General features: G+C 46.7%; 1 protein-coding gene across 12 annotated transcripts in view; it reads right to left on the bottom strand.

Annotated features, from left to right (window-relative positions):
- Mical3 (microtubule associated monooxygenase, calponin and LIM domain containing 3) overlaps positions 1-14,657 on the bottom strand; it is a 181,762-nt gene that overhangs the window by 93,008 nt on the left and 74,097 nt on the right. For all 12 annotated transcript variants that reach the window (XM_035448519.1, XM_035448523.1, XM_035448524.1 and 9 more), the window contains 9 exons: positions 12,855-12,971; positions 12,383-12,484; positions 11,842-11,997; positions 10,851-10,951; positions 8,216-8,473; positions 7,897-8,012; positions 4,320-4,446; positions 2,885-2,981; positions 151-298 (listed from right to left, as the gene is read on the bottom strand). In XM_035448519.1, coding sequence (XP_035304410.1) covers positions 151-298; positions 2,885-2,981; positions 4,320-4,446; positions 7,897-8,012; positions 8,216-8,473; positions 10,851-10,951; positions 11,842-11,997; positions 12,383-12,484; positions 12,855-12,971 — 1,222 coding nt within the window. The remainder of the gene's footprint in view (positions 1-150; positions 299-2,884; positions 2,982-4,319; positions 4,447-7,896; positions 8,013-8,215; positions 8,474-10,850; positions 10,952-11,841; positions 11,998-12,382; positions 12,485-12,854; positions 12,972-14,657) is intronic.

Raw genomic sequence — 14,657 nt, 5'->3', positions numbered from 1 at the left:
AGTTTTAAATATAAATAAGTCAAAATCCTGGCCTTCAAGAGAAATCATTTTACCATGCAACCCATACTAGGGAAAAGCATAAAATCTGCATAAGGGGCTCTGGGATCCTTGGTGAATATAAAATGAAACATGGAATTGGTCACGACTTACATTAGATCAGGGCGGTATCTGTGGATGATTGCACACAGGGCCAGGCCGCTTTTCCAAGACATAGTGAGATCTGTCACATTTACCCCTGCATAGCCATCTGTCTGCCTTTGGCACCATCCCAGAAGTTTGCTTGAACGAGCTACAGACTCTAAAACAATAAAAATAATTATTGAAGTGTGCTTACCTAGTAACTCTGACATAGCATCTGCTTTGCGGTACACATATCCAGTTTGAAAAATTATTGAGGGTGGGGACAAAATGTCAGTGCTATTTTTAGAAGAAAGCATCGAGGCCTAAATTTATGTCACTGGTATCATGATGCACAATTTCAGATACTAATCTATTCGATTCCAGGGTCAATGCCCCAGACAGATACCTACAACCCCAGGAGGGTAACAAGGACCAGCCACATGGAAGCCATGTTCCAGCAACACTCCTGGAGACAAGTGGATGGCAAAGTGCCACCTACTGAGCTGATACCTCACTGGCAACAGAGTAAAGATGTCCCTGGAGAGTTCCCTGGCAACAGGCTGAGGAAGCCTTTTCCTCTACAGCAACACCCGGGAGATTAGATTAGAAAAGGTTTTCCACTGTGGTACCTTAAACCTGAAGCAAACAAAGCCTTAGTCTCACTTCCTAAGGTCCTGACTGAGTGCCATGTGAAGAGACTGTAGGGTGACAATGAGAAGGACAAATATTCCAGACAGACCATTCCCTAGACCCAGGTTAGCAACCTGTGTTATATAAACAATTATGTGCGGAGACAATGACAAGGCAAAGACAGATGTTCTCTGACTGGCTAACATGTCTTTATCATGAGGAGTTTTGTGAACATGAAGAGAGTTCGAGAAGCACCGATCTGCATTCGAGCAGTCTGTTCCAGTCCCCAAGGCAGCTGGGATTTAGCTTTACTAAATCACTTGATAATTTGTGAACAGATGATTTTAAAACGCCTATGACAAGAGTCTTGCTAAGTCTTTCACAGCGGTCTGAGACAAGAAACGGAGCACTTCTGGTGCCTTCTCTTGGCTTTGACATTGACCCACTCAAGTGTCTCCCAGGTCTGCACATCCACCCGCTCCATGTCTATGGGGCAACTGCAGAGGCAGGTGAACACAGTCATGGTGGTGGCTTACACCTTTAATCCCAACACTCGGAGGCAGAGGTGGGTGGATCTACAGAGTGGTCTACAGACTGAATTCCAGGACAGTCTCCAAGAAAGGCTACACAGAGAAACCCTGTCTTGAAACAAACGAGAGAGACAGAGACCGAGACCCAGAAACACTCTCTCAAGGGGTTGACACCCCAGGGGAGAAGAGGATGATACAAACTGCCTACTGGTTTTCACAAGATAACTCAAACCTTCCCTGTCTTCTCGCCTCCCCTCCTGGTTTGAATTGATGCAGCAAAACCACAACTACCTACCTGGTACCTCTCAGGACAATCAACGGCCAATGGCCATCCTCTGTGGTGCTTCAGACTTTTAATATTAACAACAATGACAAAACTGTTGTTTCCAAGCACTGTGGCAAGTGCTATGCAGAGACCTCAGGTCCGCAACCCAAGAGCAGCGAGCGTTATTCCTCCCAGATCAAAGACAAGGAAACTGAGGTTCTGAGGTTCTAACTAATCTGCTTGAGGCCACATGCTTTGTAGACGGCAGAGCTTGGACTGAGAACTACTGTATCTGGCCCCAAGGTGACCCAATGCCTCAGCCCCAGATTCCGGCCTTTACCACAGACTGACTGCCGAACTATCTCCTAAACAGCCTCCCTGCACCCAGTGAGTTTCCCTACTCAGTCTGCTGTAATGCACCCGACACTTGTACTCAATGCCACTCTCCAGAGGCCCTTCAACACACGAAACACAGACTGGACTTCGCGCCTGCCACAGCATTAAGGTTGCTGTCTCTGGACCAGCTAAAAGGCCACATGTTCTCTCCTGAAACTTGAGTGTGTGTCCGGGTACCCAGGAGCTTGCATCCATTTGGGCACTTCCTCACCCTCTCCAGAATCTGTAACTGGATGTTGTAGGGCATGGCCCTCCAAGTGTGTAACAGCCATTGCCGTCTTTGTCAGCGCAGCTGTGATTAGCGGCAAGAGACCCTTAAGGTCAGGGCTGTTGACACTCCCTCATAGGACAGAAACACCTCCCTCCCAGCTGCACACAGTCTCAGGAGGTGCTGAGCACAGAGAAGGCAGAGGGCTAACTGAAGGGACGACTCCGTCCACACAGCTATGGGGAATAGCACCATCTATGTGGGAGTGAGACTTCAGTGAGCGGACATTTCCATATTCCCTGCAGGTATGCTTATTAACTCACAGGTTCACAGAGCTGCGCTTCAGTGGACTCATTACTTTTGTCTGTTGTTGGTTCCCTATCCGGGACAAACAGACATTTGTGTATATCTCCCTAGGAGAAGTTCAAGAAACAAAAATTTACCTGTATACTCTTATACTACCTTAGACCATAATTCTTTTCTGTGTGTGTGTGGTGGTGGTGGGGGGGTGTCGTTTTGTGCATCCCAGAAAGTGTAAGCAACATCCACAGTTCTATTCACTAGAAGCCACTTGCAAACCTACCCCAGTCGTGACATAAAAATATACCCTGGCAACAACCTAATATCCCCAGAGGGTAAAACCAGTGGCTACAGCCTAGGGCCTTTGATAGCACTGTGGTCACGCAACATGAGGGCAGTCTTCTTTCAACAGCTCGGACCATTGTTGGAACTCACCATTGCGAGTCAGCTTGGGAGTGGTTCGGGAATTCACCAGGTTCTCCATTTCCAGATGAATATCTTTTGTGTCTCCGCTATCATATAAATGGCGCACCTGGCAGGAAGTTGAATGGTTGAAAAGGAAAATCAAACCCTGAATAACAAACCCCACTTAAAGGAAGCAAGCTGGTGAAGTCTAGACACTTATTTATTTCTATTTGCTGGCAGGGCTGGGGGTTGAGGTTAGGGTACTGCACAGCTAAGCAGAGCTATTCGCCCACGGTAAAGCTTCGTCAGAATCCACGTGACAACCTTAGAGCTTCAGTGGAATGAGGTTTTGGAGACACACAAAACCTGAACAGCAGCAGCTGTGCTGAAAGTAAGCCAGTTGGCCATGGCTGTCCCTCTGATCTGATACTGCCTACCTTCAACGTATTTACAAACACTGTTCAAACACACACACACACACACACACACACACACACACACACACAAAGCCTATATACATCAGGCAGAAGGCAAAGAAGAAACTCCTCCAGAATAGAGACAAACATGTGCAGGAGGCTGCTTCCTGGTGAGTCCTGTTCCTTGGGACTGTTGTGCTCTGTTAGATGTCACAAGAAAAGGTGGCTTCACAGGTTCTAAAAAGTCAGTACAGCATCGAGGCTAACACCACCACCAACGCCTTCTACTTGTAGAGAGCATCCTAACCTTTCAGAGCCCTTCCGAGAGAACAACCATGTTTGTCTGACAATGATGCTGTATAGGCAGAGGTTACCAACTACCCTTCTCAGATGAAAAACAGGTTCAGAGAAAGAGAAGTGACCAGGCTTGAGTCTCAGGTGATGGGTGGTGATGCTGTCGGTGACGTCATCCCTCCTGACTACTGAACCAGAGGGTACCCTTTGCCCTACTCTGTGTGGTCTGAATTAGGAGATGATGGGTGAAGTTCTAGGTCTTTCGTTGTTGTCACTTGTGATCTTCTGTAAGTCATTTAAAAACTCTATTTGGCCAGACATGGTGGCTCACGATTGTATCTCCAGCTCCCAAGAAGCTGATTCAAGAGGATCATCTTGAGTTCAAAGCCAGCCTGGTCTATGTAGTTAGTCCAGGTATGCTTGGCTTACAGCACATTCAAGTCTCCCCACCTCCTCCCCAAACTCAAAATAAGCGACCAACCAATAAAGAAAAAGAAGGAAGGACTGATTCTCTGTGCCCCGGCTGCTGACTGTGGTAATGGGAAATAATACCTACTTTCAACAACACAGAAACATCGACTTGGATCACTTAAGAGTGTGCTGTATAATAATAAGCATAGCTGGACACATTCCTGGTGGAATATATACTGTATAATAACAAATATAGTTATGCACATTCCTATCTGGTCTATTGACCAGAGTTTTAGCATCTAAAACATGGGCCTAAGAGGACATAACTACAAGAAGGCTCTTACCTGGCTCGGCCGGAGGAAGTTGATGTTAATATTGGGGTACCTAGTGACAGGGTCAATGCTATATTGGCTGAAGTTTTTGCTCACATTCTCAGGGGTAGTCTGAGGCAGCAGCCTATAAATGCTTTCCCTGCAATGACATACAACAGTGTGCTCTTAGCAGCGACAAGCACTGAATTACCCACCAAGTCAGTCAAATAGTCACCTCTTCCCTCCAGATCCAGAACTCAGTGACTCCATGGACCTGGACCAGGGGAAGGGCCAAAGAGAAGAGCAGGGACAATGCTGTGAGTGGTGGCAAATGCCGCTAACTTAGAAATGTAGCGTGCCAATATTTACTATGATTTTTAAAGAAATTAAAAGGGAACCTATGGCCAACTTGTGTGAGGTTAGTGGAATGCACAGTCTGTCTGGTCCTGAGTCCTGTGCCCATCAAGTCATCTTTGCTGAATCTTCCCCTCAATAGAATAAACACTTAATCTAAAGGATGAAGGATACTTCCAAAACACCGTCGCTGGCTGGTTTTTTTTAGCGTCAACTTGACACAAGCTAGAGTCATCTGAGAGCAGTGAACCTCAATTAGGAAAATGCCTCTAATGAGATCAGGCTGTAAGCAAGCCTGTAGGGCACTGTCTTAGTTAGTGATTGATGTGGGAGGGCCCAGCCATTGTGGGTGGTGCCACCCCTGGGCTGGTGGTTCTATAAGAAAGCAGAAAGGCCTGTGTATTCCTCATTGAGTCTGTCAGCACTATGGTTACTTGCCCAAAGGTCACGAGCTAAAAGTCTGGACCCTAGCATGGTGGCAGTGAGGCTGTAGATGTGGCAGCTCACACCTATAATTCTAGCACATGGGACACTTAGACAGGAGAAAATACTGAGTTCAAGGCCAGCTAGGACTACATAGTGAGTACTAAGCCAGCCTGGGGTACAGAGTGAGACTCTCATCTCAAAACACAAAGAAAAAATAATCTTTGCCATTACATCCAGATGCATGCCTTACATTAAAGATTTAAATTGTGCTGGCTGGTTTTTATGTCACCGACACAAGCTAGAGTCGTCTAAGAGCAGTGAATCTCAATTAGGAAAATGTCTCTAATGAGATCAGGCTGCAGGCAAGCCGGTAGGGCACTTTCTTAGTTAGTGATTGATGTGGGAGGGAGGGCCCAGCCCATTGTGGGTGGTGCCATCCCTGGGCTAGTGGTTCTATAAAAAAAGCAGGCTGAGCATACTAGAAGAGCAAGGCAGTAAGCAGAATCCCTCCATGGTCTTTGCATTAGCTCCTGCCTCCAGGTTCCTGCCCTGCTTGAGTTGCTGTCCTGACTTTGATGATGACCAGTGATATGGAAATGTAAGCCAAATAAACCCTTTCCTCCCTGAGATGCACTGGTCATGGTGTTTCATCACAACAAGAGTCAGAAGTTAGGACCAGGAGTGAGGTATTGTTGTGACCAGCCCGACTATGCTGATTTTGGGGGCAGTGTGGACGACTTTGGGACTCTGTACTAGGAAAGCAGCTGAACACTGAAAGCACAGTTTAACAGGCCACCCTAGTAGGAGCTTAGAGGACAATAACGAGTAGAACAATGAAGACTACAGAGGCCCAGCTTAAGAGGTTTCAGAGGGGGACAATATTAGCAACTGGGCTAAAAGCCATTCTTGTGATATTTTGGGGGGGACAGAAAAAAAGGGCTGCTTTTGCCCTAGTCCTAAGAATCTGCCTGAGGCTAAATTGAAGAGTTCTGAACTAACTTTATTAATCCTGTCACATGGTTATTAGTAACCATTCTGATGCAGGTCTACAATGAAAGAAAGCAACAGGGCAAAAAGAAATACAAGATATACAGTTTGAGCAGAAAAGGAGCACAGAAAATTTAATGCTGGCACTAAGGCTTGTGCTAACAGATAAAGAGAGGCCTGGTGTGAAACGGTAAAAAGGGAGTGGTGCCCTCAGGACACCCACCCCACCCAGCTATCCTTGCAGCTAATGAAAGCAAAAAGGCCTAAGGAATTTTCTGCTCCTAAAAAGTAACTAGGCAAAATTTATGCAAATGTAATTCAAGGAGGGGCCAGGCTCCATCCCAAGTAGGCAGCCAAACTTGGAAATACCAGCTGCAAGGTTCAGGGTTTAGAGTCACAAGGACAGGAGTAAAGGTGTGGTGTAATCTTCCTCTATGTTAAGGAGCGCTGCTCACTATACCCCCAGGCTATGGCAGGGGAGTCCCTGCTTGGCCCCGAGGGGCCACCTGAAGGTGTAAAAGTGAAGCCTGCATTGTACTGAAGATCCCAGGATGCTGGGGTGACGGAACCATGGAGTGTCTGCCAGGGAGAGTGGCACACAGGGACTGGAACCAGCCTGAGAGAGAAGTGTGCTGCAGGCAGCAAAGTTGAAAGCTAACATCAGATATGGAGCTTTGCCTCCCTGTGTGTTTCAGTCTTGTTTTGGCCCAGTATTTCCTCACTATACCCCCAGTCTAACAGTTTTGAATGGTAATACATGTTCTGTGCCATTGTATGTTGGAAGCCTGTAATTTGCTTTTTGATTTTATAGAGGCTTACAATTGAGAGCTTGCCTTGCATCTCAGGAGACTGGACTTTGGAAGTGTTCAGACTGTGATATACTATGGGCATTTCTAAAGCTGGACTAAATGCATTTTGCATTACTCTATGGCTACCAGAAATGTGGCGGTTGTAATGAGACTGCCCCAAAGACTCATATGTCTGAATACTTGGTCCCCAGTTGGTGGAACTGTGTGGGAAGGATCAGGAGGTGTGGCCTTTGTTGGAGGGCTTAGTGGTTTCAAAAGCCCACGTCATTCCCACTTAGCTCTCTCTTTGCTCTCTTCATGCCTATGAATCACATATGAGCTCTGAGCTACTGCTCCAGCACCTTGCCTGCCTGGTCATCACGATGGCCCTCTGAAACTATAAGCCCCCAAATAAAAACTTTCTGTTCTGAAAGTTGCCTCAGTCATGCTGCTTTGTCACATCAATAGAAACGTAATAATATCAATTATCAGAGAATAGCAGCCATTATCGGGTTCATCTAGGAAATCTCACATTCTTGTTTCTCTGGTCAGGGTAAACAGCAAGTAAATCCTAGTGTCCCTGCCTTGTTTACAGTCATCTGCTTCCAAACATCTGACATCCAGGGGTTCAAGAAATGTTTAGCAGCAACCTTGGGTTTCCATCAGCTAGTCACTCCTAACAAATGCCCCTTGTAGCACGTTCCCACTGCCACACTGCCTTACGGGGCATGGGTGCCACTGTGGGGCTGCTATGCATTTGCTCATGCAGTTATCGGGAACGAATCAAGACCCATCGGTGGGGCACAAAGATGTAGACACCACATGCCAACAGCAGATTCATCTGGGGAGGGTTATGAGAAGAGCTGCTTGGGCAGGATCACCTTGAGGTTTCTGTGATTTTATAAAACAGTTCCCTGCCTTTCTCTACTTGAACATGAAAGCATCTTTTAAAAAGAACAAACGAACAAGGAGAAGGAAGAACTTGCACTTGGCTGAGGAGTGAGCAGACTGACTCCCCAGTCCTGTAGGAGGTACCCACGGCTTCTCTCCATTACCTCTCTGCCAGGACTTCCAAGGGGCTGGTGCCCAGAGACCAGCTTCGTACCATCCAGGCGGAGTCCATAGCAGCCAGAAAGCCCCGGGCTATTCCTGTTCCCATTGGCCAGAAAGGCTGCAAAAGAGATATACGCAGAGTTAAAGCAACTCAGCTATTAAAAGAGGGAAGGAAACCAGTATCCCAGGGGCCCACCATCACTTTTCTCCTTTATGGTACAATTCTTTCAAGGGACTCTCTGCTCATCCACAACCCTGAACACTCAGACTCATTGTTATTTCCTGTTTACCACTTAGTTCTCTGCCCCCTTTAGTACTTACCTCCAAGAGGCTGTCCCCAACCAGAGCTACTAGTAACTGGTGTCCATTCTGTTCCCGTACCAAAGCAGCATTTTCAGAGGCGTACATACAGGTAAAGTCAAACATGGCCACATCAGGCTGCCCATAGTGATTGATGGCAAAATCCAGAGACGGCAGTTGCTGCTGGGTAGAGAAGTCTGCAGCCTCCCGGGCATAGTTCAGCAGGGCTTCTTGGTCCACATTCTCCCGGGAAAGTAACAGCTCTGTGTCTGTGTAGTCCTGTCCAGGAAGAGCAAAGGCCAAGATGGAGCAGCCCAAGCAGGGATTCGAGAATCCCACAGTGAACATCAAACATGACCTTGTCTCATGGTGTTTTTCTCCCTAAGGTGTTTTTAAAATTCCTAAACCAAATCTTTTACACCAATTACAAAGAACAGGGATTGGGGTGGTTGGGGGGGGGGGGCGTTGGTTAAGAGTGAATCAACTTTGCTGTCTAAATGGACCTGGCTTTCCCACTCACTAGCAGCAAAGCTCATCTAGCTCAGAGTTGTTAAAAATTATCAAATAAGATAGCCATGTAACAGCACCTTGTAAACTGGAAAGGCATTTTTAAAGTTTGTGGTATTTCCTGTCATCACTTTAATCCGGGTGTCTGATGGCTTTTGGCAGCAAGAAATCCAGACTTATCACACCTAAAGGGAACCTGAAAACTTTAGCACCAAGAGAAGTGCAGTGTGAAGCAAGAGCAGGTCCGGACGATGAGAGGGAACGCTCTGAAAATGAACCGGAGATCCCTAAATCATACAGAGGGCTCTGCGAGGCTCCATGAAAAACCACCAACAAACAAAAAGGGTGTGCTGTGTGGAGAAGTGAGGCCCTTCCTCTCTGCTTTGGAGGTTCCTGCGCACTGACTGAGTCAAGTCTGCTCCCCTAAAGTGAGGCCTGTGGGTTCCAAGTGCCCCTAATGGTACTCAGTGACAACCATAAGCTGTCAAAAGCCCAAACACAAACACTCAAGTCGGTCCTGGAAAATACTGTTTGTTCAATGTTAAGTGGCCACTATGGCTTTAGTATTTAGCAGCATAAACCCCTTACACTACAAAAATATAGGAGCAAAGTAAACCATGTTTCAGCATTCCAGACTGTTCTTACTCAGTTTTAAGTGAAGACCCAGATCTGCATGGATGGCTGGTTTGAGTCTTGACTCTGTCCTCAGGCATGCCAACTGCTGGAGCAACAGCAACAGAAGAGCCCCAGATAATGATCAGCCAGCTTCATAAAGAAACCAGCCAAACATGCCATGCTTTTGTTTGGCAGGGAACTCTGTACCAAGAGCCTTGTCCTGCTGCTCCCTACACACCACAGGGCTGCCATGCTGAGAGGCAGACACGAGGTTCACGGTGGACAGGGGACTTTGTGTCGAAAGCTCGTGCCTGTCCGCTCACACCCCAGTCTGCTGTAGATAAAGCAGTAGTGTGACTCATTCTAAGGGGCCTGATGTGTTACCATCCTGCAGACACAAAGAGCTCCCTAAGAGTCTGGTGGGAACTGCACGGGGCCAAGTCAGCACATTTGAGGCTTCTTCTGTCCATTCATAACACGGAGACAGTAATTATCACATCAGATCTGTGAGACCGAGTGAGAAAGCAGCCATGCTCCTTCAGGAACCATGCAGCCTGTGATTTAGATTTCAGGCCATCAGTTCAGGGTAGATCATACAATTAGTCACCAAGAAAAAGGGCTGAGCTGGAACTGGTTAAGGATGGACACCAGGCCTTTGCTATTAGTTAGAAAGAGTCTTACATATGCCCTGATCTGGTCAGGTCAGTGTTCCCTGGACTGATAGTAATCACATTTGCAGTAAAACCTGTCAGGCTGTTGTAAACACCAAGGGCTGCTTCTTGGTTCCCAACACTTGCCATCCTGTCCTCCACCCACCCTTCCCAAAGAGGAACCACTAATGTGGGGGGGTGGGGTTGGTGGTGCAGGCATATAATCTCTGCTACTCAGAGGCTAAGGGAGGGCAACTACACTTTCAAGGCTTGCCTGGGGCTATGGTGTTATTTCAAGGCCAGCCTGAGCCACTTAGTAAGAGCCAGTCTCAAAGGAAATAGTTCTTTGAAAGAAAGTCTAGGGGTGTAGCTCAGTGACAGAGTTCTTGTCTAGAACACACAAGGTCCTCAGCTCAGTCCCCATTACTGTGGTAGGGAAACAGTGGGTGTGGGAGGGTATACTAATCAATGATTGTCCTGCATGGGATTTACTGTAATTGTAAATCAGGTTACCTGAAGTTAAACTGGCTAATTATGCAGGACATGGTGTCTGACACTTGCTCTAAAAAATACTTGCTCTAAAGAGCAGGAATGGGGAGTGAGGAAGGGGTTGGGTTTATTGAAACAATCTGGCCATGTTGGTAACTGTTAAAGCTAATCATAATCCTGGCCACATAGACCCGTTCTACCTTCTTCCTTCTGCTTATAGTTCAATTTTCCATAATAAAAATATTTTTGAGTTAAGCTGATAAATAGCATGAGTTTCCAGATGTGTTCAGTGTCATTTCTATTCCCTTTCAGGAAAAACCTATCAGACTAAAATTCTTAGTGACTCTATCAAGCAGTTCAACAAAGATGCTGCCTGAAAGAAACTCATTGCTCACATGCAGTATCACCCCTTTGTCCAGTAAGCTCTGCTTTTTGGCCGTCATCACAAAGTAGTGTGTGTCATCTTTGTAGTAGACGATGTTCTCTAAGTCAATACCTGCAACCAGAAGACAGACGTGTGAGAATCATGGAGACTGGGACATTAGGGGATCCTCAAGGCTGGACTGGGGGGTCTCACAGAAAAGGGCTGAAGAGCACCAGGCACGAAAGCTGTGTAGGCTCAGAGCCCCACTTCCTGCATGGCGCATGGAAATCATGAGGTTTGCTTTCTCTTGTGGTGCATTATAACTTACTCAGTAGCCTAGGTTACCCATGACCAACAGTAAACAAAACATGGTATGGGAAAAGCAAAGCAAAGGCCAATCTACAAGAGGGGATGGGTTAGGTACCAGGTAAAACCTCTTTGTTAATCACCAAGGAAGCTGGAGGCATTGCTTAGATTTCTAACAGGATAGATACCTAAATATATATAGAGAGAAATATTGAATCTTTATTCAGTTAACCTGCAAGATACACGGAATTGAAAGAAATCAAGTTCTAGAAAACAAAATGAAGACACTCTTTTTTTGTTTCATGGCAGCAGAATAACTCAATCCACCAGAAGACAGTCATACACAACCCATTCCTGTCCAGCAATGGTTGCCGGTGAGCTCAGATGACCTCACAGAAGGCCAACAGTGATAGCAAAGGTCACAGTGTCAACAAAACCAGAGCTGCCAGTGGGCAGCCCGCTCATCCGGCAGAGAACCTGGCTCGAAGAGCAGGGAAAGGAGCTGGGGATGAGTTGGCAGAAGGCAAAACCAACAACAACAAACCCCAGGGCAGCCTGGTCACTGTGCTGGGTTTGACAAGGGAAAGCAGCAGGGTGGAAACATGCTAAGAACAAAGGATGGGAGTGGCAACAGAACAGAAGACAGAGGACACAGCAGTGACAGCCATGGCTACCCACACCAACAACCTCTGGGCTCTGGAGGCACTGACACCAACCTGTGGCTTCTCTTAGCTCCTGGAAAAATTTCTGGTTGAATATAAAAGCCACACCACTGATCTCCTCTACTTTGGCCTCTGCAGTTGTATTTCGGTTAATAAAATTTGCTGTAATGGCAATGGCTAGCTTGCCACGAAATTCTTTCCGACGAAATCCTAGAGGGAGAGAGAAGGGATAAGGACTTCAAACGAGAGTGTCAGAGTCAGGGAAAGTAGATAGCTCACCTAACAGGGATGGAACAACTCAAGAAGGAAGGCCCCTCCCACATCAGGGACAATGTGAAATCCATCTGACCAGATTACTGCTCAGTACCAGTGGTTACCCTTAAAATGGAGGGGTGCTGTATGCCTGGGACATTTGTGCATAGACCAAAAGCTGTAGTACTGATACCTCTAAGCACAGCTTGTCTCCTAGTGCTCTGTGGGAAATACCCCAAGCAGGGCAGCACACATGCAAATTCTTAGGGCTGTGGTCTCTGGGAACAGGCCAGCCTCCAATATGCAATGAGCCAGGCAAGGGAGAATGGGTCAAAGCCAGTACCTTCCAGGGTGTTTCTACGCCCATCCCCACCGATGATCACTTCAAATTCATATTCTGATACAGGATGAGTTTTGGGGTGCACCAATGCTCGCCATCCTATCCCTGTGAACCAAAAGTAAAATGAAGGTCATGACCCAGAGGAAGCCACACACCCAGACCACACGACGTCCCAGTCCAAAGTACTACATGTTATAGAATAAGGGGCCAGACTCATGCAGAAAGTTTTGACAAGAGCTCACAAAGACACTTTCTTTACCTTTGCATTTTCTACAATACAAATGCCTGTCACGCCTAACACCACGTCTAAGGACTCTTGGGTAAGCCAAAAGTTCTCAAAATCCCAGGCTGCGTGAACAAAGCCCCTTTAGTCAGCACTGAAAACCACCTGCAAGTCCTTCTGGTTCCTCCCATGATCTCATCTGTTCTCACCCACTCAGGGCCCTTGTGCCTCCCTCTGTCCAGTCCAACTCACGTTCATTCTCTTGGTCCTCAGGAGGCTGAACAAGTCCTTGGAATTCCACATTGACATGGATTTCGATTCCTAAGATCAAGGCCACTTTCAAGAGGATTAGCTGGAGCTGACGGATACCTAGAAGAACACGAAGATCTTGATGGCAAGGGGACAGGAAGGGGCAAGCCCTGTGGTGTCTACCCTCAGGCTCCCACCCATCCATATCTGCTTAGCCTTCCCAAAGGCTGTCGTAGCAGAGGCATGTCTCAGAAGTTCTCTTTGTTTCTCCATGTTGTAAAGGTAGCATCAAACAGTGAAAGAAACATTTTGGATATACTAGGCCACTCTACTTCTGGAGCAGGGAATTCCAAATAACCTAACTTGATGACACAGTGGTCTTGTGAGTGCTGCCATAGTCTTCAGAGGCACCTACTTACTGCGAGCACGGGTGAGGTAAACTCACAGGTAGGGTGTCACAGCATCCACCTTCTATTCTAACCTACTACTGACCTCACGTGCTCCTACCAGACACACAAAAGAAAGCACAGCCCCACCCTATCTCTTATCATTCCCCACCACCAGTGACTTACAGTCGTGGAAACTGAGGTCCAAAAGGACTGAATCCTGCTCATGACCACAGTAATAAACATATCTGATGCCTAATGAACTCCTACTAGATCTGGCATCGATGACAGGTTACAGTGAGACAGAAATCCTGTCCCTGGTTTAAGATACCCCTGCCCTAAAATAAATTTGGCCACAGAAAGGGACCACAAATCCACTCAGTCAACAACCCCAGTGCTTTCTTACAGTCAAGTTTACCTGAAGCCTGTGACTAATGAGCTATGAGCACGCGAAAATCCCCTGCTATCATCCTGGTTACTCTGCTCAGCTGACCATATCCTCGCCCTTCTGAGTCACACTCTCAAAGACTCACTGAGACCTGTGCTAGCACATACTTTATTTTTGCAGACAACTGTGGGTTCCAGGATGCTTTACAAATTACAACCTGGCAGATGGGCCGAGCACTTCCTTTTGCCAGTGGAATGTGGCAGCCGCCAGCTAGTGTTGGGTAAATTGGAATAACCGCTTCAAACAGCAAAAGGTCTAATGGCTGAATGTATTTCCAGGTCACATATGGAGGAGCTCAGAACAAATGCCACTTACTAACATCTCCCTAGACTAATTAATGACAGTGAAAAGACTTCTCCAGCTTGATGATGCAGACACTGTTCCAAACTGGTTTCAGATACGCCGCTTCATGAAAACAAGACTATCTTAAGAAAAATACAAGGCTCTGATTTCATCAGAACACAGACTTGGCATCTGTGTCCAAGCTATGACTCTTACTTCTTTGTGTGTGTGGTTTCCACGTCTGTGTCCCCATGGCACTATATTCCTGCATCAGTAGAGGGAATGCAAGATCACAACACAGAACCCAAGCCTGTGTATTCCCTTCCACTGAACTAAGAACCACCAGGGGGTTGAAATCCAAACTGTCCACCTTATTTCTGGTGCCCACCCTTCCTCCTCCACTGAAATACCATGGGCATTCAGCAAGAGGCCAAGACCCAATTAAGAATCATGTATGTTTGTGTGTTGTGGGGGAGTGTTGGGGTTTCTGTGTATCCCTGGCCGTCCTAGAATTCACTCAGTAGACTAGGCTAGCCTCAAATTCAGAGATCTGTCTGCCTTTGCCTCCTGAGTACTGGGATTAAAGGAATGCACCACCATACCTGGCTCCTAACTAAGAATTTTTAAACCAAACTCTCTTTTGTTGTACAAGAGACCCATTTGAGGTTAAGAAGCCTAGGTTACTGAACT

This window comes from Cricetulus griseus, chromosome 8 (genome assembly GCF_003668045.3).
Source record: "Cricetulus griseus strain 17A/GY chromosome 8, alternate assembly CriGri-PICRH-1.0, whole genome shotgun sequence".
Classification (NCBI taxonomy): Eukaryota; Metazoa; Chordata; class Mammalia; order Rodentia; family Cricetidae; genus Cricetulus; species Cricetulus griseus.
This window is presented reverse-complemented; position numbering and strand designations above follow the sequence as displayed.